This window comes from Podarcis raffonei, chromosome 9 (genome assembly GCF_027172205.1).
Source record: "Podarcis raffonei isolate rPodRaf1 chromosome 9, rPodRaf1.pri, whole genome shotgun sequence".
Classification (NCBI taxonomy): domain Eukaryota; kingdom Metazoa; phylum Chordata; class Lepidosauria; order Squamata; family Lacertidae; genus Podarcis; species Podarcis raffonei.
Window position 1 is genome coordinate 5,137,304 of NC_070610.1, and position 23,128 is coordinate 5,160,431.

Sequence of the window (23,128 nt, forward strand, 5' to 3'; positions counted from 1 at the left end):
TCCGAGACGTGGAAAAAGAAAAAGGAGAAAGTATATTCCAGGAGTTGGATCCCTTCCAATTCCTTAGATTTAACAGCAGAACAAGCAGTGGACAGCAACAAAACACTTTTCAACTTTGCTTGGAGGGCAGGCTTCCCCACCCCTCTCCAGAATTTCAGAGTTACAAAACCACAGGGGACCCAATCTTCAGCTTCACTGGGGAGATCCACCAGCCTCAGTCCAACTATTCCCTCCCTCTCCCTGCTTCCTCTTGTAAATGAGCCTTCCACTTCAAGGGGAAAGGATCTGAAAGGAACACTCACTTAGCAACAGAGAAGGCCAGGCGCCTGCAACGAACGCCATTCACTTTTTCCTTTTCTCTCTGGGTGAAGCCCACAGTAAATGCTGACAGGCTGGGAGCCTCAATGGCCCCCTCTGGAAGCTTCACCTGGTGCAAAAACCCAGGCTAGCCCCCCCCCCAGCTACAGCTCTGGCCAAACTGCACCTTAAACATAATAATAATAATAATAATAATAATAATAATAATAATCCATTATTTATATGCTGCCCATCTGACTGGGTGCAGGTAGGGAATGCTCTACCACCAATTCAGCATCTTTTACATTTGGCACAAAATGCAAGCCCCACCGGCACTGGCTCCAGCTGAGTGAAGCTGCCAAAAGTGCAGCTTGCCTTTGGAACTGAAATTTTCAGCAGGAATCGTTACAGTTTAATCAGGTGATTTGACAGGTATAGGTGTCCCCAACGCCTGCCAGAAGTGGCCCCTGGAAGGTGGGCTAATCCAAGATCCAACTGGACACTGGGATGTAGCCAGTGACGCTTTCCCACAGATGGAATGGACTCATGCGACAGGGGTGTGGGAGAAAGGTCAAGCCATGCTGCAGGAATGAAAGGCTGCTTGTACAACCTTGGATACTGCCAGTATATATGCAATACTTACCGTATTTTTCGCCCTATAGGACGCACCGTCCCATAAGGCGCACCTAGTTTTTTTTTGGGGGGGGGGGGAATTATTTCCCCTCCAGGCGCAGGGGAAGCCCAAGCTTCCCCCGACCGCAGAACAGGCAACTCTCCACTGGGCTCCCGCGCCTTGCGGAGAGGTGCGCAAAGTCTGGGAGCGCTGGGCTCAGCGCGCCCAGCCTTCGTCATGCAGGCAACTCTCCGCAAGCAGCGGGAGCCCGGCGCGGGCTCCCACGGCATGCAGAGGTCTGTGCGAAGCCTGGAGAGCAAGAGGGGTCGGTGCGCACCGACGCCTCTCGCTCTCCAGGCTTCAGCGAAAGCCTGCATTCGCCCCATAGGACGCACACACATTTCCCCTTCATTTTTGGAGGGGAAAAAGTGCGTCCTATGGGGCGAAAAATACGGTACTTGGTTTTAATTAGCAAGAGCTTGCTTAGAAGGGAAAGGCCTACAATGATTCCCAATTACTTCAGAGGCTAGTGTGCTACTTGCTTGCAGTGCCAGGATAAATGTTCCACGTGTTATGAAAAAATACCGTTATTTCAGAGCTGCTTAGGTCTGATGGAGGGAGTTGAATTGTCTCTCTTTTGTATGTGTGTTTATGGGATTTTATGCATCTATGCATATATTTATATTCACAAACATAGGATAGGATACAAATGTATCACGTTATTCTTGGGCATATTATAAAGAAAGTGAATGGCCAACTGCATGTCAAATTTTGTTGGCAAACAATAGTGAATTACGAGTTCCAGACACCATACCTTCTGACACCAATAATCAATTGCTGCCCCAGGAAAAACCCCTCCAGTGATATCCTGTGGTTTTGCTGCTCATCTACAAACAGTGCAAATTGAGGAGAACATTGCATTTCCTGTTTGGTTATCTTCCACATTTCTTTCAAATACCTTCTTCCAAAGTCACATTCTTTTTCTAAATAAACATCTGTCAGTATTTGGTATACATTTTTTCAACATGAACATTCCTTTATAAAGAAATGCCTACCTGTGCAGTTTGTGTTTTTCCCCTTAGTAATATACCCACACATAAGATGCACAACACAAAATGTAAAATATGTCTAGTTTCCTTCTGTACAATATAAAACTGTTTATTTAAAACTTTTTTCTTTTCATTGCCTTCCAGTCTCCTTCCTGCTGAGCAAGACTCCTGAAGAGTTGTTTCACTTTTCTTTTTCTTTCTGAATCCCTGAAAATTAAAATAAATTTACTTTTATTTTGGAACTACCTGTCCAATGAAATTTTGAAAGATATATACAACCTCTGATACAGTTTTAACTGAATTGGTGGATATAAGAAATCTGCACCAATCACTTCCACCTTTCAAAATTTATGAGAACCAAATGGTTTCCCCCCCAGACCACCTTACATTTCTGGTTTTCAAATGACCTCATGTTTTCGGAATTCATAACAGTAGGTGATTCTTCAAAGACAGGGAAACAAATCCCTGACAGAGATCAAACCCTGCTCTATAAAGGCTGAGTGCATATATCTTCCTCAGCCATGGTGAACAGCGTGGATTCAGAATAGGAAGGAACCTGACTGCATGTTAGATATGAGGATTAGTGCAGTCTGTTACTTTCTTGTGAGTTAGCGATTGCTGGAAAAATATAAATAGTGCATTATCTGAATGCCCTATTTATATTTTGTATCTTGCACTATAAAACATACAGGCCATGTAATGAAGGGTTTGATTTCATCTGAAATAACATTAAAACCATTGCAATAGATCATCTTCCTGCTGTCTCTCTTAGTTATCTCAAGGATAACAAATTTAAACCAAATTTAAATTTAAAAGAATATATGCATTACCTTTCCATGGTTTCTGCAAGCTGCATTCTAGCAAGGAAGTGGTTATCTTTGCGGATCTCACGAACAGCTCCCTTAAATTCACGTTTGTGCTTATGAATTAGCCGTTTTCTTTCCTGCTCTTTCTTATTGCTTTCTTGTTTTCTTCCAAATTCCAGGCTGAAATTATAAAGTACATTATCTCAAACACTTCTGCTGGACTTAACTGGAACTTTTTTGCATCAGGATCACCAACACTGCACACATATTGAGGACATCGTTGCCACGGCAAATTAATTTCATAGCATAAAAATCTGATCCACTTTTATATGGTTTAAAATATGTAAAGTTAAAAAACAGCAGAAATATTTCCACATTATATATAAATGTTATTTTTAATTTATGTAGCTTCTTCCAGCTATTAACAAAATTGTTGTGCAAATAGGTGATGCAGCCCCTAAAAATGCCTTTTACAAGCCAGTAAATTAAAGGCATTAGAATAAAGTTACAGAAATAGACTGGTGTTTCATAGTAGCAGCAGCAGTAAAGTCACAATGCTTTGCAATTCCCTTTCCTTACATAGCACTGTTTTAGTAGGATCTAGTGTAAAGGTAAAGGTACCCCTGCCAGTACGGGCCAGTCGTGTCTGACTCTAGGGTTGCGTGCTCATCTCGTTCTATAGGCAGTGAGCCGGCGCCGTCTGAAGACACTTCTGGGTCACGTGGCCAGCGTGACGAAGCTGCAGCTGGCGAGCCAGCACCAGCGCAGCACACGGAAACGCCGTTTACCTTCCCGCTATAAAGCGGTACCTATTTATCTACTTGCACTTAAGAGTGCTCTCGAACTGCTAGGTGGGCAGGAGCTGGGACCGAACGACGGGAGCTCACCCCGCTGCGGGGATTTGAACCGCCAACCATACGATCAGCAAGCCCTAGGCGCTGAGGTTTTACCCACAGCGCCACCCGTGCCCCTAGCATCTAGTGTACTAACCCTCAAATTAAGTCTCTGGTATACATAGGTGCATATCTACCAGAAGCCCCCCTAGGTTTTTTGCACACCTCAGGTAGGCTTAAGGTAGACTGGTTAAGCACTTTGACTGAGGCTGCCCTATGACTAGATCACATACCCCACTGGCTGCTTTGAAAGCACGAGAAACCATGCGGGAAGGCAAAATATGAGGTTAATTCTCATGCTGCCCAAGGCAAAATGATTACTACCAGCCACATGGTTCCCAGTTCAAACATTAATGATTCAGGATAGGATGCAACCATTGGACCTTAGCTATATGTCTTTAGCTTTTCTTCCTAGTCTCATCACCTGAATTAATTTCACATGGGGCAGTAAACACTAAGCAATTATGTGCATTAAGCAGAGCTATCGATTCAACTTCAATTGTTGAACAGGGTTTGTCATGGATGCAAAGTGTCAAATTTTATTTGCAACACAGGCAATCTCCGTACATGACCCTCAGTCGTATTTCTTCCAGAGCTAGAGATACTCACACTTTCACTATTTTGGGTGTGAACAGCTTCAAAGGCACTGGCTTTTTCTTTTCACACACCAAGGGACAACGTTGCCCTTTGCTCTCCAGCTGATTCAGAACACTGTCAAACAGCTCCTGAAAATGAAACTCTGCTTTAAAAAGGCAATTGAATAAAATGCAATAAAACAAATACACAGATACAGTTGTAATATAGTTAACATATACTAACAAAAAAGTGTTAGTGAAATTGTATCTGAATTTGCCTGCCGCTTTCAAAAAAGTTTTTGATAAAGTCTTCCAACAAAAGATGCCCATGTGAACTTAGCTGTCATGAAATAAGAGGATAGGTCCTTTTAGGGATCAACAACCAGCTAAGGAACTGGAAGTGGAGGGTAGGAGCAAACAGTTCTTGCAATGGAAGCAGGCAGGCAGTTGGGGTCTGTACTGGAGTGATACTGATGGTTCATACACAAGCTGGTGTCAGGCTGTCAATGAAGCAGCCAAGTTTGTAGATGGCACCTAATTGATCAAGATGTGAAAATCCAAGTGGGCTGCAAAGAACTCAAAGCAGATCTCTCCAAACTCTGAGAATTGGCAACAACCCGGCAAATGAAGTTCAGTATAAATATGTGCAAAGTGTTAGAGACTGGGTCAAAAGGCTAACTTTCCAACAGTGCGAGTGCATCCAAATAGTCATTGACTAAATAGGAAATACCTTTCAACTGGGGAAGATAGCTCCATGAGAAAGGTAGCTTAGTGTGCAAATTAACAAATTCCTAGCACGATATTTGCCTTTTCAGCATGCTGATTTTACATTCATCTGTGGTGTAATGCATTTGAAATACCACACACAGTTCTGATTATCCAACCTCTAAAAGGGCTTTGTATCAGAGGTGGAAAAAGCATAGGAAAGGCCAACCAAAGTAATCCAGAAGATGGAATACCACCTCTCAAAAGGGCAGGCTAAAGAGTTTCGAGCTTTTTGCTAATAGGGGGAGAACTAAAGGGGAGAGAGAGATTCACAGAACTTATATATGGCGTGGAGAAAGTATTTCTCCCTCTCATAATACAAGAACCTGGGGTCACACAATGAAATTGACTGACAAAATCCAGGGCAGACAAGATAAAATCCTTTACACAACACATAATTGACCGATGGAATTCATTGCCACACAGTGCAGTGACGGTCAATAGCTCAGGCGCTTTAAGGAGGATTAGACAAGTTAACGGACTGTAGTTCAATCAGCAGCTATGGAATGCAGGAGTTGCACAGAACCTCCCCTCCAAAGTCTAAAGCTGCTAATAAAAAGCCCACTTTGATTATTACTTTGGTCACTTGCTCTTAGAAATTCTGTCAAGCAGTTTGCCTTTCCACACTGACAATTTTTGAGATGTCTAGCAAATGAAAGGACTCAGTGTACAATCTGCGAAGGTACCACAAATGTTTGTGTTTGCCCCACAGAATGCTTCACAGACTGAAACTCAGTGATGTGGCAGCATGTTTTACCTGCAGGTGGTGAGGGTACCTAATCATTGACATCTGTGTCCTAAGCAGCGTTTGGATGGGCTGCATTATTTCACTGAATGATGGAAGTGATCCATATGTAACTGCGCATCTCTTAACCAGGTCCAGGCACAGGTCTAAGCATGATAACCTGTAAAACAATTGGTAGTTGTCATATCAAAAGCTTAAATGACAAAACCGGCATTGCAATTTTAATGAAGAATTTGGAACAGTTGAAATATCTACTTTTGCCCCACAATTAGCTGAGAGAAGCCATAGCACAATTACAGGCAAATGTTCCCAAAGTGAAGCATTTTCTTGCACTCCACATTGCTGGTGTGCAAAGCACTTCTGTTGACCGTTTCCCCAACCCAGTGTAAAGTCTTGGAAGTGCTCAGAGCTGTCTGACTGGTAAGGAGAGACAAAAATGCAAACTGCTACTTTTAAATTTCTGTTCTTCAGCTAATGAGCCCTGTTGGGCATACATGCCCTCTGTGGGCATGCTAAAAGGCAGTGACTGGCCCACAATCTTGCAGTGAGCTTGTGCCAGTAAGCCCTTACATACAAACTCCATGCTTTATCAGGTCTATTTACACTATTATCACATTACATTTCACTCCACCTCCCTGGGTCTTGGGGACTCTAAGGATTAGTGCAGGACTGCTTGCCCCTTGCTATCAAAGTTTACATCTTCTACATCTTTATCATGGGAAGGTTGAGGTCAGCAGGAAGAAGAAATTACGTGTGGTGGTTGTTCCTCATCACACCTGAGGGCACTAAGCAATGAGAAGGAGATTCCTCTAAGTAGCACCCTGCAGCCCTATTGCTGGGTCTACACACATCATCCCCAAGGGATGTCCCCATGGAACTTCCTGCCCCACATTTCCTGCAGTTGGCACAGGGGCTGGACAAGATGGGCTCTGAAGTCCTTCAAACACATATGTGTCTGTGAAAAATAGGACTGAAGCTGTCCGGAGCACACCTAAAGCTTTCCTGAAGCGGCAATTCATCTGCAGACACCTTTTACTCTCCAACCGCTGCAAGGCTGCACTCTCTGGCCAGTGAAGACTATGAAAGGACTATTTCTTCTGATTTGCTTGATAGTGGAATGCTTCATAGTAGTTTAGTCAGCTACCACTAACCAATTTCCTAAAGGCAAGGTGAAATATTTTGCCCACAATATGATTCTGTGTCTGTTGCTAAGGCACACAAAAGACAGTTCTTTCATACTAAGTATTTATGCACTGGATCTATATCAGTAGGAACACATTCTAAACACATTCTAGCATACCGCAGATGATTCATGCCTGTTCTGTCGTCTTTAGATCTAGTTATAATATGGAGTGGGAGATGTTGTTTTTGCCAGGTATCTGCATCTGCTTTGTCAGTGACAACAAGCAAGTCTGAGCGTTTTCCTAGTGACGCAAAAGGATGTACCAAGGTATAACCTGGAAGAGAAGAACACACTCAGAGATTAGTTTTAATATTGCTGAATTTCTTACGGTATGGTAAATTTCAAAATAGTAAGAGACAGAATCACAGAATTCTAAACATTTTCTGATGCACTAAACCAACTAGACTCAGAAGTATGTGGGGGGGGGGGGAGAGAGAGAGAGAGAGAGAGAGAGAGAGAGAGAGAGAGAGAGAGAGGAAGAGAGAGGAAGAGAGAACATATATGCCTATTCTCCCCAGTAACCATACCTTGAACTTCTTTGTTTGGTATAGCCATGTAAAGAACTCCCAGGAGAAAATTGACAAGTTCTGGGATGAATCTTCGAGATAAGGATATATATTCTAGGAAGAGACAGCACACGAACAATCCTTTAACAACATCTTGCACTGTTGTTACTGTGCACTAAAGAAAAAATAGCACACGTAATTATTAAACACAGAAAACCAACTATTCTAATTAGTCTCAATTAGCAGGTTATCAGTACAGTGGTATCTCCAGTTGTGAACAGGATTCGTTCTGGAGTTCCGGTTGCATCCTGAGGAATTCACAACCGGAGGTGCTGCTTCTGCGCATGCGGCGAAACCTGGAAAAATACTTGCGGGTTTGCCACATACGTGTCCCAAAGGATACGTAACCAGAGGTGAATGCAAGAAGAGGTACCACTGTACCTATAAAAGTTACTTTTCATTGCTTTAATACATTTCTTTGAATGTGCTTTGATTCCTTGCCTTCCTGGAGGTTAAGAAGCATTCAATGAAAAAGTTTTGGAACCCACTGCAATGTATTAAAACTGAGGTCGGGAAGTCCCAGCCTCCGGTGTTTGAGCTGGCTGCAGGGGGCAAGGTGCTTCACTTCATTCAAGAGGAGGAGGGAGGAAGAGTTCCTCCTCTGGGAACTCCCTTGGTGTCTGTGTTGGCTGCAGAGAGAGGGGCTAATCTTCCTCCAAAGCCAGCACGGAAGTGCAGCAGACTGCTGGAGGAGGGACTGAGCCCCCGGCCCCTTCTTCGCCTGTCTATTGAAGAGACCCTCACAGGGATTTTTTTTTTGGGGGGGGGGAGTGTTGGCAGGGAAGAAGAGGGCAAAGTATGATAAAAGGCCAGGGAATGTTTTTAGTTTCACCAAGCAGAACGGGGATGGAAGGGTGAAAAACCTCAGAAGGGGAGTAGTGAAGAGAATCTTACACAGCAAGAGAGGGATATGGAGGAACAGAAAAACAAATAATGAATCCTGTTGCCTTGCAGTCATTTCATACAGAGGGAAGAGTGAAAGAGAAGGTGGTTGGCAGAAAGAGAAAGGGGAATGGTTCCACTCAGGACTGGGCCCTGTCTATCTCCACCTGGCAGCCTGACACATCAACACTGAGGAAATGAAGCCCTGAACAGAAAAGAAAGTTGAAAACCATTATATTATAAAATGTCTCAACTCTTGCTGGACCGTATTAATGTCCACCTTTACAAAATAAGGCCTGAAAAATAAAAGTTCCAAGGTCTACTAGAAGCCAAAACTGCTTTCACATGTAACTTGGAATTGACAGCTGGGTGGAAACTCCCTGCCAAAAGGCGGTCTACAATTCCTGTACAGGAGGCGACCATTTCAGCCGCATCCAATGTGCAATCGCCAACACGTGGGTCCTTTTGGACCTGGAAGAGGAACAGGCTGTGGTGCACTTATATGCGGCTCAGTGACATGTGGGGGCAGGAACGGAATGCCCATGCGTAATGGGTCACTGTCCATACATGTGCAAGAGGAAGGAATTTTGCAGCCTTGGAAAGTTATGAAGGAAGATGAGGCAGTACACCACAGCTTTAGACAGAGAGTACAGAACGTGCAATCGAGTAACTCTTGGCAATCAAGCCCTAATACTTGATTATGTGGTGATGTGGCTATCGAAAGGAATGTGTGTAACCTCAGCAGAATGGACTTGAATGATCTGTGACAGCAACACTACAGATCTGGCATAAGAGCCCTGGAAAGCGAGATCTGCATTTGTCTGAAGATCTTCTGGCTGAGTTGGGCTGGTAGCGAGCATGCGTCTTGTTTTTTTTATAAAGGGGCACACATATGCTATAAATGCTATAAAGTGCTTTAACTCCTCGTTCTTGGTTGGGACAATCCTGCATTGTAGTGGTCTCTTTCCCCATACATATGCACACACATAGAATGTCCTGTCATTCTGACTTGAGGCCCTAAAACTATGCAGAGAGGTAGCTACGAAGTTATTATAATTTGCCATTCTGCACTTGCTCATTTACCTATTTCAGAACAGGTTCGGCTCTGCACAAAATTACAATCCCTGCAACATTCACACCATTTTCCACTATGACCACTAAACCCAGATAGTAGAAAGGTCTTACGGTGTTCAGGGAAGTTCAACATCAAATTATGTCCCCCAAGAGGAAGGAATAATATAAGAACTTTAGGCAGATGGTCTCTGTATATAGTCAAGTGCATTTGCAAAGATGGTAACTTTGCATAGAGTCAAGTGGGTCCATCTTCTTTTAGCTGCCTAACTGCAGTTTCAATGGCAATCTTTACACATTTGAACTAGGTTTTTATAGAAATATCTGTGTCGTTAACAATATTGCGGACATACCTTTGTGAGTAGCTGGCTCATATAAACCAAAGACGGTGTTACCACCAGATGCCAGAAATCAGAGGTTGGAAAAAGTACTGCAATAATTTTCAAATATATAAGCTGAAAGGAAAAATATCCAGTCAGTAACAGTGGTAAATTACATTACCAACTGCTCAGTAAGCTGTCTAAGGGGATGTTAATGCCCCATTTCGCATGGCCCTTGCAGCAAGGAGCTTGAGCTGTTTTTGTGGGTTCCGGTGCCCTATCACTGCAGCCATATAACCATGCAGAAAAGAAATGGCCAAAGTGAAGCAATCGTTTTCCACACCTGCTCCCTGCAGTTCCAGTTTCATAAATTGCTAAAATGCCATAAGACCTAGTCGCTCAGAAGCAGCTGTCATGTCCCCAAGTTTCATGATGCATAAGGGTTAAGCTCATTTGAAGTCACCGGACATTCAAGTAAATGTGCTATAGATGCTATACCATTGAATATCCATATGTTTATGCACATTACAGTAAAAGAAGTCAACTTCTTTTAAGAAACCACTATTTTTTAAATTATTTCTTAAATTTGTATGCTGCCCTACACCCCTAGATCTCAGGGCTGTTCACAAATAAAATTTGTGCATGTCTCCATTCTACTTTCCTCAGTCAGAAGGAACTGTGAGACAGTCAGGCATGGTCCAGCCATAATCTGGCAGAACAGTCCCCCCAGGCTTTTAATATTTCAGGCAGGACCTCCAAAAAAAATGTTAGTGTATCCTTCTCACTAACTTACAAGGTGGCTCCTGCTCTGTGTTCCAACCAGACAGCCACAGCACACATATTTTCAACCAAAAGCTGTATTGAGTGCATTGGCAGAAAGATTTTCTATAAATGCAATAAATAAGTAAGTAAGTAAGTAAGTAAGTAAGTAAGTACCATATCTAACCCTGGAAATGCCGCATGACCTTTCACTGCTAGAATTTCTTCCATGTCATGAGTAGCATCTTGAAGGACAAGTTTAACATGATTACTTGCAGCTTTAGGGAACATTTGGCAAAGATCATACAAGGGCCTGTTAACAAGAAGATCAAGTCAGATTTAAGGACAATTTTTAATGGCCTTTTAATTCCAAAAGAAGAATGAACAGCTGAAACAATACACCCAATTTCTACCCAGGCAGCTTATCCAGAAGAATACCATAGTTGATGATATTGACCGTCAATGAGCTGAACTCAATGGACATGTAAAATTCATCAAACCTATAGGACATTTGGACCTCACTGACTGGCAGGTGTATTACAATTGCCTACCTCCTGGTGAGCTAGAGCACAGCTGTCAACGTTTCCCTTTTTTAAAAAGGGAAATTCCCTTATTCCTAATAGGATTCCTTGCAAGAAAATGGAAAAGTTGACAGCTATGAGCTAAAGCTCTAAGCTGGTAAACATCTTATTCAAAAAAATCTTAGAACTAGGTATTTATAGGTCTTTCCTCATAAAACTAGAGACTGTGTACTACAAAATTGTTAAGATATTTTTCAGTGACTTAGAAAACAGACATATTCATAGTCTACAGCACTTTACCACTAGAAGAGTCTGAAAATGGGACAATTTCCCACCTGTCAAAACATGGGCATCAATACCTCATAGGTCAGTATTACAGATCAAAAAGGCATGGCACATTACAGTTATGTATGGGAGTTCCTTTGTCTGTTCAGATTTTTACTTTTTGGAGTGGGGCGGGAGGAGAGGAGTGCTTCCAGTAGCAGCCAGGAACCATAGTCTCCGCTCGCATAGTTTATTTATTCTATTTCTATCCTGTCGTTTCTCCCTATGGCGCCCAGGGTGGCAATAAAACGATTGCAAATTTCATTTATATAACGTTTAGGTAGCTGCTACACTGACCTTCTGTCTAGAGTCAGTGATCAGATGGACATATAAAGGGTGACTTGTAGGGATTCTGGTCCTGAGCCACCTAGGACTTTGTATACTAGTTTCAGCACCTTGAACACAGCCTGGTAGCCAAATGGCAGCCAATGAATTATTCTCAACAGCAGGGTAACATGATGGCAATATTCTGCCTCAGTGAACAGTCAAACAGCCGAATTTTACATTGGCTGCAGTTCTTGGGCCAAGCTGAGGGATAGCCTAACACAGAGAGCATTACATCTGCACAGCTGCAAGCCATGCCTATCTTTTAAACCAAACTTAAAAACTAGTTGACAAACTGGCTGAAACTAACCTTAGGTCTGGTACAGCTAAGCAAAGCAAAGGGAGTGAAATTGTGTCAGCAAAAAGAGCATCAAATACAATAAAATTTACGTGTGCTGGAGACAATTTACATTGAAATAAAAATATATTATACTTACATTACCAACTTATCAACAGTTTTCAGTTCCGGAGGTGTCTGACGTGCCAGCTCCCCAACATACTCCAGAAGGAATTCAAACAGTTTCTACAGGGTAAGTTTTTTAAAAGTAAATGAACTTTGGAATGCAAAGTACTTTGTTCCCTTCAATTAGCAAAAACTCCCCCCAACAAATTGATGTGTGAAGAATGTACTTGATCACAAAAACATACCTCTAACTTTGCTTTGTTTCCCACTGCAAGGCTTGGGTGATTAGACTTCCGAATCCGTTCAATTACAAGCAGTTGTTCTTCTGTCGTTCTTCCCAACAATTCAGCTTTAAGTTGCTCATAAGATTCTGGAGCTATTGTAAAAATGAAAAACATATAGCTAGCTAACATAAAACAAAGCTCAAACAATATGCCATAGAAAAATTGCACTATGATTACAAAACGAAGACTAAAATTTGTCCTTTAGCAAGCTGCCACAATAGTTGCCTTTGCCCTGAATCTAAAGAATAGGGGATCCAGAGCGGCATCTTTCAGGAACTCCTGTTCTCTGGACAGCTTAGTAAGGTGTGATAACCCCTTGAGCCGCAATAGGCTGGCTCTGGCTAGAACTGAAGAAACAGAGGTGACCCTGAAGGCCAGGGCAGCTGCCTCCGTCTTTCCGTGATGCTGCACCTGCTTTTCCCCCTCACCAGATTGTTTTAATATGGCATCATCATCCTTATGCAGGAGAATGTTGGAAATTAAGTGATGCAACTGCAGCATCCATCCACTTTAGGAATTTTAATGACATGCATAAAAAACTGCTTTAGGCTTTAGGAGCTCAGAGCACTACCACTCAATTTTTTGCTTGTGAAAAGTGCCACCCACTCAGAGAGCATCAGGCTGAATGTGTGGGGCCGTGGGGAGAACAGAAACACCCTTTGAGGTTTACTCAACTGGGTGTGGTTCAGGAGAGCACAAGCCTAGTGCAGAGATGGCTTTAGTAATCAGAAGGTGGCAGTTAGCTCACTTTTGTAGTCCTGTCCCTGGTGTTTCCTCCAATTCTGACATAAGTTCTACTGTTCCTCCTCTTTCTCAGGCATCTAATAAGCCAAATTCCACACTTCCCCCATGTTTTGTGGTTAAACCAGAAGGCAGCAATGTAAATGCTGTTTAAGATTTGAACTTTCAAGAGATTATTTTATTACGTTTTAGATGCTGTTCTTTCTGAAAAACCAGACCATACTATTTTCTACCAGTGAACAAGGAGCAGTGCTTTCCTACAGAAAGTATATAATGCAATTTGAATAAAGGTGTTTTTCTTCCTACCAGCAAACAAATATGGCACCTCCAGTTTTGCAGCTTCTCTTTTGGCATCTTGCTTCTTCATATGCAATTCATTCTTGCTTCCTTCCCTCCTTCCCCTTTTCTGCTCTCCACTAGCCAAGGCTACCTCCATGACCTCCTCTTCAGTTTCAACATCAGAGGGGCTGTCAATATCATCAGCACCAGTCGCAGCTTCTTCATCACTTTCCTCTCCATCACTGCTGCTGTCTTCTCTCTCCACACTCTCTTCCGCGTCTTTATCATCGTCAATATTCAGCTTGCCATCCTATTTAATAGGTTGAGATATATACATTAATCAGCGGAATCTTTAGGCATTAAAGCAGAGTTTGCTTCTCAGTGAAGTCTCCTACTTGTTTGACTTGGTGGAGATTCTGGGGATGATCTCCTTGCAAACTATGGGGAGGGAGGCCTTTGAGAAGAAAAACCTGGCAAGAACTATGGGCTCAGAAAATGCCTCCCCACTTACTCTCTCCCTAGAAGCAGTTGAGATTGACATAGCTAAAAAAAGTGCAGCCAACAACAAACGAAGTGTCCATAGCAAAAAGGGCAGATCCAGGACCACTCTGATGACCTAGGAGAAGAATTGACAGCAAAACAACTTCTCAGTTCTCCCTACTTGCTTCCATTCAGTAGTCCAGCTGCTAGGGTGCAATAGAGCACTACCCCAAAAGAAACAATGGCTCCATTCCTATTGAGCCGCAGACTATCTCTGGTCAGACTCCCACTGAGAGTATTACTGAATGGGATGGATCCAAGATTCAGGGTGTCAGGCTGAGGGAGAAAGCAGTCTTCCCAGGGCACCACCATGACCAGCTGTACAACTACAAGTGATTTAAATTCACGTGCCAGCCATGTTACATACCTAGTCTTCAAAGTAATTTATGTCCCCTGAGGCCTCTGCAATTTGCTCCTAAGGTTGGCATGGCTGGATTGTGATCTTTTTGTTTCAGCTTCTTTAAAAACTCAATGAAAAAACATGTACCTTATAAGAAAGCATACGCCTGTCATCTTTATCAAGGAGGAATCCATCTGCCAAATCGTCAGCTGATATGTGCTTGGGTTTCTTTTCTTTCTCAGGCTCATCTCCACACATTCGACGTAATCTGTCAGTCTGCAATGTATAATATGTTGAGAACAGTAACATTAACAGCTAGTCCGATTTTTTATCACAGAAGGTATGATAAAATTCTGCTACAATGGTGCAAGCATTCAATGAATGATGGAGGCATTTATATTTGTCAGTGATGGGTAACAATATTGGTACAGTGAGCCAGATTTTTATCTCTCCCCACTCTATGAAGCAACCTGTCTGTCAAGCTTCTAATGTCATGACAATGCCAGGTTATTGACAGGTGTACAATCCCCATCCACCTGTCAAAATTGTCCAGCAGGGTGTGGGGATGAAACTGCTTCGTCAGGAACGCATTGGAGAAGCAGCACCCAGCAGGTTCACTCCTCCTGGCTGAAGGGTTCTGCTTCACCAGCAGGGACCAAGCTGGCAGAAGAGCACACAACAGGACTGACCTTCACTAGTCCTCCATCAGATGATATAAGCTAGGAACATCAGCTGATGGGCAGTGTTTGGGGAAGGAGCCTTTCAGACAAACTTGGCCAGGTTGGAACTGGTTATTCCAATAAATTAAGATCTACACGAATCAAATTTAACATAAAACATGTATAATCTGTTGGTTACATTTATATCTTGTCTAAACTGTTCAGGACAGAATACCCCAATTTTATCCTTATAACCACCCTGTGGTTAAGATGTAGGTTAGACTGGTTTAAGGTCAACCTGGAGTCTAAATCCAACACTCTAAACCACTATAGCACTCTGGCTCTCAAATTGTGCTCAGGACTCAGAATAAAACAAAACCAAACAGCGTTAAAATGCCTAAAATCCATGGAAAAACCAACTCAAGAAGCAGCAAAGGGGAAAAACCAAGTTAGTGTCTAACCAAAAATGAAGCTAGAATTAAGAGGCCTGGAAGTGTTTAGTGGTTACTTGCCCAGCCTCAGCTGACAGGGGGACCCAGAGAAGGGACTGCAGTGAAGGTCTCCAGGTCTGGGCAGGTATATATGGTAGGAAAAAGTCCTTCCGCTATTTCAAGTAAAAATATTTCATGGATATTATGGCATCTTGTATATTCACAGTCACTGAAAACAGTTTATTATTATGTGGAACACAATACACAAACACCATACCTCTAATTGGAGGAGTCTCTTTTGTTCTTCCTTTGCTAACTCTTCTTCTGTTTTCATCCTACCAGAGGGTTGTGCCTTCATCTCAAACCCAAGCTCCCGAACTATCATATCATATTCATCAGGCTGTGGGGGGAAAATCACAAACAGTAACAGTCATTGTGCTGTGCTCTACAATATAAACCTAAGAGTAGCCCTGCTGGTTCAGGCCAAAGACCCATCTAGTCCAACAGAATGTTCTCACAGTGGCCAACCAGATACATGTGAGAAACTCATGAGCAGGACCCAAGTGAAACAGTGCTCTCCCCAACTGGTATTCAGAGGCATGCAGCCCCAACAGTGTGTTGAAGAAACTGGACGTGAGAAGGGGTTAATTTCCTTTATGAGTGTAAACTACCCCATGGATGAGCTAATTCAAGGTGCGTGGACCACCAAGCCAGTTGCTACGGTAACGCCCAGGGCAACAACTATATCTGTGATTAATGTTGTGTGAGCTAATTCAACAGTTTCAGGTGTCCAACTGTTAGTCTGCAGTTAGTCTGTTAGTCAATGTTACTTTTGTCCAGTGTTACATCTTGAATTACTGAACTTATTTAGAGCAACAGGGATATTCTGTACTTGCATATATCTGTATATATAAAGCCTACAAGCTGTATGTATCTACGTCCAGAACTGGTTTACTGAGCCTTATCTTCTGCAACAGTAAACTATCTGAACCTTTCTCTGTGTGGTGAATGGAACTGGGAGCAACTTCCATTTCTTTGGCATAAAAGTTTGCATTAAAAACCTTTAAGTATTTCATTAACATCTATATTAAGTAACTCCCAAACCAGGAAGCATTATAACAACATTACAATTTTTCTTACATTTAATTCCCACCTATCTTCTGTCATGGAATCTAATGCAGCGTACATATGACACTGCAAATAACTGCCTAGACCCAGACAGGGCTCACGAAAACCTCATTAGTTTACAATGGAATCCTATACATGTCTATGTGGAAGTAAACCCCTTTGTGTTCAATGGGACTTACTAGGTGCAGATCGGATTGCAAGTTTACCTACTTACACATCCACCACTGAAATAGTTGAGAATCATCTACAAGAATGAACAAGTTGGTGGCCTGCTCTCTTCACTTTTTTTGAAGGACACAAGAACAAACACTTGATTTTATCTGTAACAGGCTGGATGCCTTCAGAGACATGTACCTTAAAACTTGGAATTTCAGAGAAGGGAGTGTGGGCTATTCCACTAGCTGACACACCAGATGCCTCCGACTAACCATCTACTGTCACCTAGCAACTGCCATTCCATCAAGGTACTTGAACTGTTTCCATAGCAGTTGGTTATTTAAGAACTGTAGCTTTAAGAACTGGTGCCCAAGTTTATTTCTTTTTTCTCCTCCCTTTGTATGCAATATTGTGTGTGTCTTTTAGATTGTAATCCTGAGGGCAGAGACTGTCTTTTAAAAAATCAGCCATATAATTTATAATTTTTGACTGAAGAAGAGTAAAACTTAGATAAATAAGGGAGACCCACTTCTGTCCAGATTTACGGAGTCTGGAGAGAGGAGGATGTGGCAAAGCAGAATCTAGACTACCACCTAAATGCACAGGACGTTAAGAGCAGGGAAGCACGCTAAGAGAACATCACTAAAATTCACAAAGTTTCAGTATTTCTCTTTAATTCCATATAGGAATTTGTACCACTCACAGGAAGAATACTATTTGAAGTAAAATTGGATAGCAAGTAAAATAAGGTTTACCTTGGGCTTTTCCTCTTGATTTTGTCTCTCTGACTTTGGGGTCTTGTGGAACAGAAAGGCTTGAACCTCCTTCCAATCACTGTTGAGTTTTTCTGTAAGCTCCAATGTATTTTCCCTCTGCGTCTGCCGCTCCCTCTAAACAGAAAAAACAACAATTGTGGGAAACGGTCTATCATGCAACTAGCCTTTAATGTGCAAACTCCTCTCTTGAAAACAAAGAGACAGCCAAAACAGAACCAAATTGAACACTGTATCTCACAGAAAATGGCAAATATTGGTTAACATTATTTCATTTTGTAATTTCAAAGGAATTCAAATTTAGTACAAGAAACCCAGAGTTTACCTTTTCCAGTTTGGATTTTGCTATCATTTCTTCAATGAGCTCCTTCCGTGACTTAGGTTTTTTGTCTTCTTCGCTTTCCTTCCCTGTGATGGCTTTCTTACAGAGAAGTCCACCACCTCCAAAGTGAGCAGCTGTTAATTCCGCTAGAGATGAAAGAATGAAGCTGCTTAGGAAAAGGTCAAATGTGGCTTCAGTCCTAACCCCATTTATTGGAGAAGCAGCTCTACTGAATTCAATAGTGCTTACATCTGAGCAAACATGGTTAGAATTCCACTGCAAAAGTACCAACTAAGCCAGCAATATTTGTTAAGAACCAAAGGATCTTTTTTTCTGTGTCCTAGGAAGCACTGAGTTTTACATGGCATCTCTAGGGGTAACAGGTCAAAACATTTCTCCAACTCTAGAGACTGTGTTAAATGAAATAAACAGCACATTTTAAATCATTGCTGTCATTACTCCTAGTCAAAGTAGACCCACTGAAATCAATGGACTTAAAGCCTATTGGTTTCAATGGATCTACTCAAAGTATCACACTATAATTTTAACTTCTGAAAGTAGAGTTTTAAATACAGTCGTACCTCGGCAGTTGAACAGAATCCGTTCTGACTTACGAAACGTTCAACTTCCAAAGCGTGGCTTCTGATTGCCTGCAGGAAGCTCCTGCAGCCAATCAGAAGCTGCGGAAGCCCGGCTTCCAAAAAAAGTTTGAAAACCGGAACACTCCCGGTTTTCAACCATTTGGGAGCCGGAACGTTTGACTCCCAAGGCATTCGGGAGCCAAGGCATGACTGGATGGGTATAAAATTAGAACATGTGCCAAATTTTAGTTTCATGTTCCATCACACTTTCAGATAACTGTTGCTACTTGCATCTGAAAAACTCCACCATTGCAATATATAGAAAATGTGGTGCCTTATGTAACACATAATTGCCGTATAGTAGGACGTATGTACCACTCTGCCTTTTTGATTCTTCTTACCTGAGAGTATTCCTCTTTCTTCAGTGTCGCTGTCACTATCAATAGTATCATTACATTTTTCAATGTCTGCTAGAGAATGGCCATAGTGGGTTAAATCTTCGTCTTCATTGAGATTATATATATTTTTCTTTTCATAATTTTTCTGTAACAAAACAAAACAAATCAGTAAGTGTTTTTTGTGATCTTTGGCAAAATGTTAATTCCTATGCACATTGTCAAGACATAGAGATATTGTGTCTATACTTTGGTTAAGCAAAGAAGCTTAGACTTATGGGTAAGGCCTGGAATCAAGAGAAAGTAGCTCTCTATTTAGAAGGGTGTGTAGAGAGTAAATGTAGAAAAGTACATTCCTGACTGCAGCTAAAATGTCAAAGTCAACATACAGTGGTACCTCGGGATGCGAACGGGATCCGTTCACTTACAGTATTTTTCACTCTATAGGACACACTTTCCCCCCTCCAAAAACGAAGGGGAAATGTGTGTGCATCCTATGGAGCGAATGCAGGCTTTCGCTGAAGCCTGGAGAGCGAGAGGGGTCGGTGTACACCGACCCCTCTCGCTTTCCAGGCTTCCGGAAGCTATCCGCAAGCCTTGGGAGCCGGGCGGGAGTTCCTGCCGGCCTCCCAAGGCTTGCGGATAGCAGCCTCCAAACCTAACCTGGTTTGGAGGCTGGCGGTGGGGATGGCAGTGCTTCTCCCCACTGCCAGCCTCACAAGCTCGGGGGACAGCGGGGAGACGGAGCGCCGCCTTCCCGCTGTTCCCCGACCTGGTCTTTGGGGCTGGCAGTGGGGGAAAGCAGCACTCCCCCCCCCGCCAGCCCCAAAGAGCAGGTTGAAAGGAACCCAAAGCCTCCTGAGCCCAGCGGGAACTCCTGCAGGGCTCTGGAGGCTTCGGGTGAATGCACCTTGAATGCACAGAACGCACCTTGTTTTAGAGGGGGAGAACGGGGGGGGGGGGATTTTTTTTTCCTGTTCTCCCCCTTCTATGGTCCGGTGCGTCCTATAGAGCGAAAAATACGGTAATCTCTGCTCTGTAGTTCTCTTAACTCTTATTCACATACATATTTTAAGTTTCTCAAGATACTTAGATGTCTAATTTACATATGGCATTTGCTAGATAGACCCAACAAAATTCTGCAGAATGAATGAATGATAAAACCACATTGCTGCAGAGAAAGCAAACTTTCAGATGGCTTAACCATCGTCTACCTGAATACCAAGAGCCATGTGCCAGCTTCCAACTCTTCCCTTGTTTCTTCCTTCCTTCTATACACGTTACTCTGCCTACCAATCCCCCACCTATTCCATGTTGTCTTCATTATCACCTTGCTCATGCTGGCCTTCTCACATGATAGAAGTAATGACCAGTTGGCCTTACGTGCTAAACTAACAGCCTATTTTTCAACACTGCCCTTAAAATATATTTTGGAGTTGGTGAACAATTGCTTATAATCCCAAACAATTTATAAAAGCAGATATTAACACTGCCAAAACGGTTTAGCATCAACTCTCCAACATGCTGATAACAGGCAACTCTTACGCATCTTTAGTTGGAAGTAAATACATTTTAGAACAATGAGACTTACTTTCAATTAACTGTGCATAGGATCACAGTTTAAAGTTACTGGAAATTCTGTTTGGTAAGGGAGAAAGGGAACTACAGACCTCTTGGAGAAGTGGAAAAAACTGATCTTAGAAAATGTGGAATTAAGGTAGAACTTATCTTCAACTTTGCATATTCTATTACTTGATAAAAAATACAGCTCAAATGTTCGTTCAATTTAATATTTGTAAGAGAACAGGAAACTTCTAAAGAGTTGCTATGTCACTTTCTGAAATTATTTTCATTATTACCTGTTGTTCCAAAGCAAACCTCTTCATCATTTTTTCTTCTGGACTTATTTTGGTATCATATTCCCCAAAACGTTTGTCTTTAAAGACATTGGATTTTTCCTTTTCTTTGTATTCTTTCTGCAAAGTCTGAATACGCTGAAAAAGCAAAATGCCACAATATATTAAGGCAGAAACAAATACTACTTAAACAGAGCACCAATAAGCAATAGCCAAACATGTTACAAACCATATGTTATTAATTTACAATGCTACCAATGTTTTCAGGCTTTTTAGCTGCTCACCTGCTGGTTTTTAGTTCTCACATCCTTTCCCCCCAGCCTGAATTATCCTCTTGACCAAGACACAAAATTAGGTGATGCATAGTTAGGAAATATACACATGGGCTATTCTCACCTTTAGCTCATATGAATTTGCTTTTAGACATGCCCCATCTCCCTGCCAGGTCACTTTCCACCAACTGTCCTCTGAAAAGGATTCCAGGTTAGGGAAGGCAGATAAAGACTACTACAAAGCCTGCTTTAGCTAGGCTCCCCCAACCCCCCCTTTCTTTCACCAACTGCCTTATGGCAAAGGTCATGATGGGGTTTTTTTAGCATGCCAATATTATTTATAGCGTTTGCTAAAATTAATTTAATGCCATTTGTAAGCTGCCTTTGAAAGATTTGTATCCCTCATCATACCACGACATGGAAAGTTGCAAAACTGTCTGGCCCCATTTCCTAGTAGGCATTTAGCAAGAGCACAATCTACACCTGATGCATTCCTAGCCAGCACAGACTCCGGTCTGCATGTGATCTTTTAGGTGAGTGCAGTCTCTGTGGAACTACTACCTGGAAGGGAGGGGCCCCTGACCAGTTATGAAAAATGAGGCTGCTGAACACTTTGAGGCTGGGGTGTTGTTTAGGAGTTTTGTTGCTGCTAGTGATATTACTTTTGTATTTCTTAGATATTATTTTGAAATTGAACAATTTAGCTGTGCACGTTTTATTATTTTATTTATGCTTATGCTTACCTTTGCGATATTTGTAACTATGTATTTTTTCAAGTTGTAAGCCACTTTGATTAGGCTGTGAATTGTGGAACGGCAGAAGACATACAAGGTATGTATCAATATACTAGCATTATGAAGAAGCACAATGTGAAACATACGCTATTTTACAGCATACCTAGTGGGTTCCGAATACAATTCAATGTGGCTTTACTAGCTGATTTGCTTTATTGGGTTGGTAGGTTTTATTGTGCTGAGAGGCACATGCTCAGGACTGGCTCTCCACATCTGCCTTTCTCCATAAACCTCCTCTACCAGAGGTCCGGAAGGTGGCAGCAGGACAGCGGGCCTTTTCTGTGGTGGCTCCCAGTTTGTGGAAAGCCCTTCCCTGGTAGGATCTTCACCCTTTAGGTGCCTGGCGAAAACATTTCTCTATAAGCAGGCCTTAGGCCGATTATACAATCTGTGGCCTTTTAGAAGTGGGCGGTTTATCTTTCATGTTATCTTTCTCCCCCCACCCCGGTTTTAACCTATCTCTGTGGGGGTTTTTTTGTTTGTCAGTCGCTTCGGGCTGCAACGGCTAAAATAAAGCGACGAACAGTTTTAATAATAAATCATCATCATCGTCGTCACGACAAGAGGAGCCCCGTTTCTCCGGCGGCAGCCAAGGGCTCACCTTCCTGTGGGCCTTGGAGCGCGTGACGCCCGGCAGCCCCACGTCGTGCCTCGTCTTCCTGCCCAGGATGTGGAACTTCTGCCTGTTGACCTTCACCTCGAAGGGGTTGCTCGACACCGAGGGGGCGGCGGCGGCGGCGGAGGGGAGGCCCTGAGCCCGCCTCGCCGCGGCGCCACCACAGGCCCCCTTCCGCTTGCCCGCTTTGCCCATGGCGCTCCCGCAATTCTCTCCCGTCGACGGAGCTCACCCGACTCCACGAGCCCCGGAAGCCGGCAGCTCACGTCGCGGGTCGCGCGACAACTCTCGCTCTCTAGTGTCGCGAAATCTCTCTTCCGGCGGAAACGGACCGTAGAGTCGAAGCCGCTTACGGAAAGGAAGGGCGCATCCCAGAATGCCTCGCGCAGGGGTCTTTACGGCTTCGTCGCCGCTTCATTCTCCGCGACTGCGTTTCGGGAGTCCGCTCGCCCCCTGCTGGCGGGAGGAGTTAGGCCTGGCACTGTCCCGCCTGCGCAATCCCGCGGCGGCGCTGGGAAGATCGTAACCGGCCTGCAAATGGACCAATCGCAGCGGGGCTGTGGTGGGGGGGCCGCCCTGAGGGCGGGGCCAACTGCGTTGCCTGGCATCACGTGCGTCCGCACCTGGCCTATAAATAAAGGGCCTGCGCAGCCCTCTTCGCTTAGTCTTGGCCGGTTTCATTCACTGTGAGGAGGTTGGAAATGCCGATTCGAAACAAAGGAAACTGAGGCCGGTTGTCATGGGGCAGCGACGCGTTTACGCAGAAGCCGAGAAAGTAGCAAAGAGAGGATTTCCAGCACGTTTTTTTGCTTCCAATGTCTTTTTTTTTAAGCATACTAGTAAAAATACAGACAGTGCATTTGCA

The 23,128-nt window shown here is 43.1% G+C and overlaps 1 protein-coding gene across 1 annotated transcript; it reads right to left on the reverse strand.

The window, feature by feature from the left end:
• Positions 1–2,028: 2,028 nt before the first annotated feature.
• On the reverse strand, positions 2,029–22,521 carry NOP14 (NOP14 nucleolar protein). The gene is made up of 18 exons (XM_053403379.1): positions 22,249–22,521; positions 20,585–20,719; positions 18,732–18,873; positions 17,753–17,895; positions 17,410–17,544; positions 15,648–15,770; positions 14,428–14,556; positions 13,428–13,710; positions 12,342–12,472; positions 12,131–12,216; positions 10,702–10,837; positions 9,799–9,900; positions 7,454–7,607; positions 7,044–7,200; positions 5,756–5,903; positions 4,268–4,383; positions 2,790–2,945; positions 2,029–2,166 (listed from the first exon to the last, which is right to left on the reverse strand). The coding sequence occupies exons 1-18, from the start codon at positions 22,456–22,458 to the stop codon at positions 2,073–2,075; spliced, it is 2,580 nt and encodes an 859-aa protein (XP_053259354.1). The 5' UTR covers positions 22,459–22,521; the 3' UTR covers positions 2,029–2,072.
• Between the last annotated feature and the right edge of the window lie 607 nt (positions 22,522–23,128).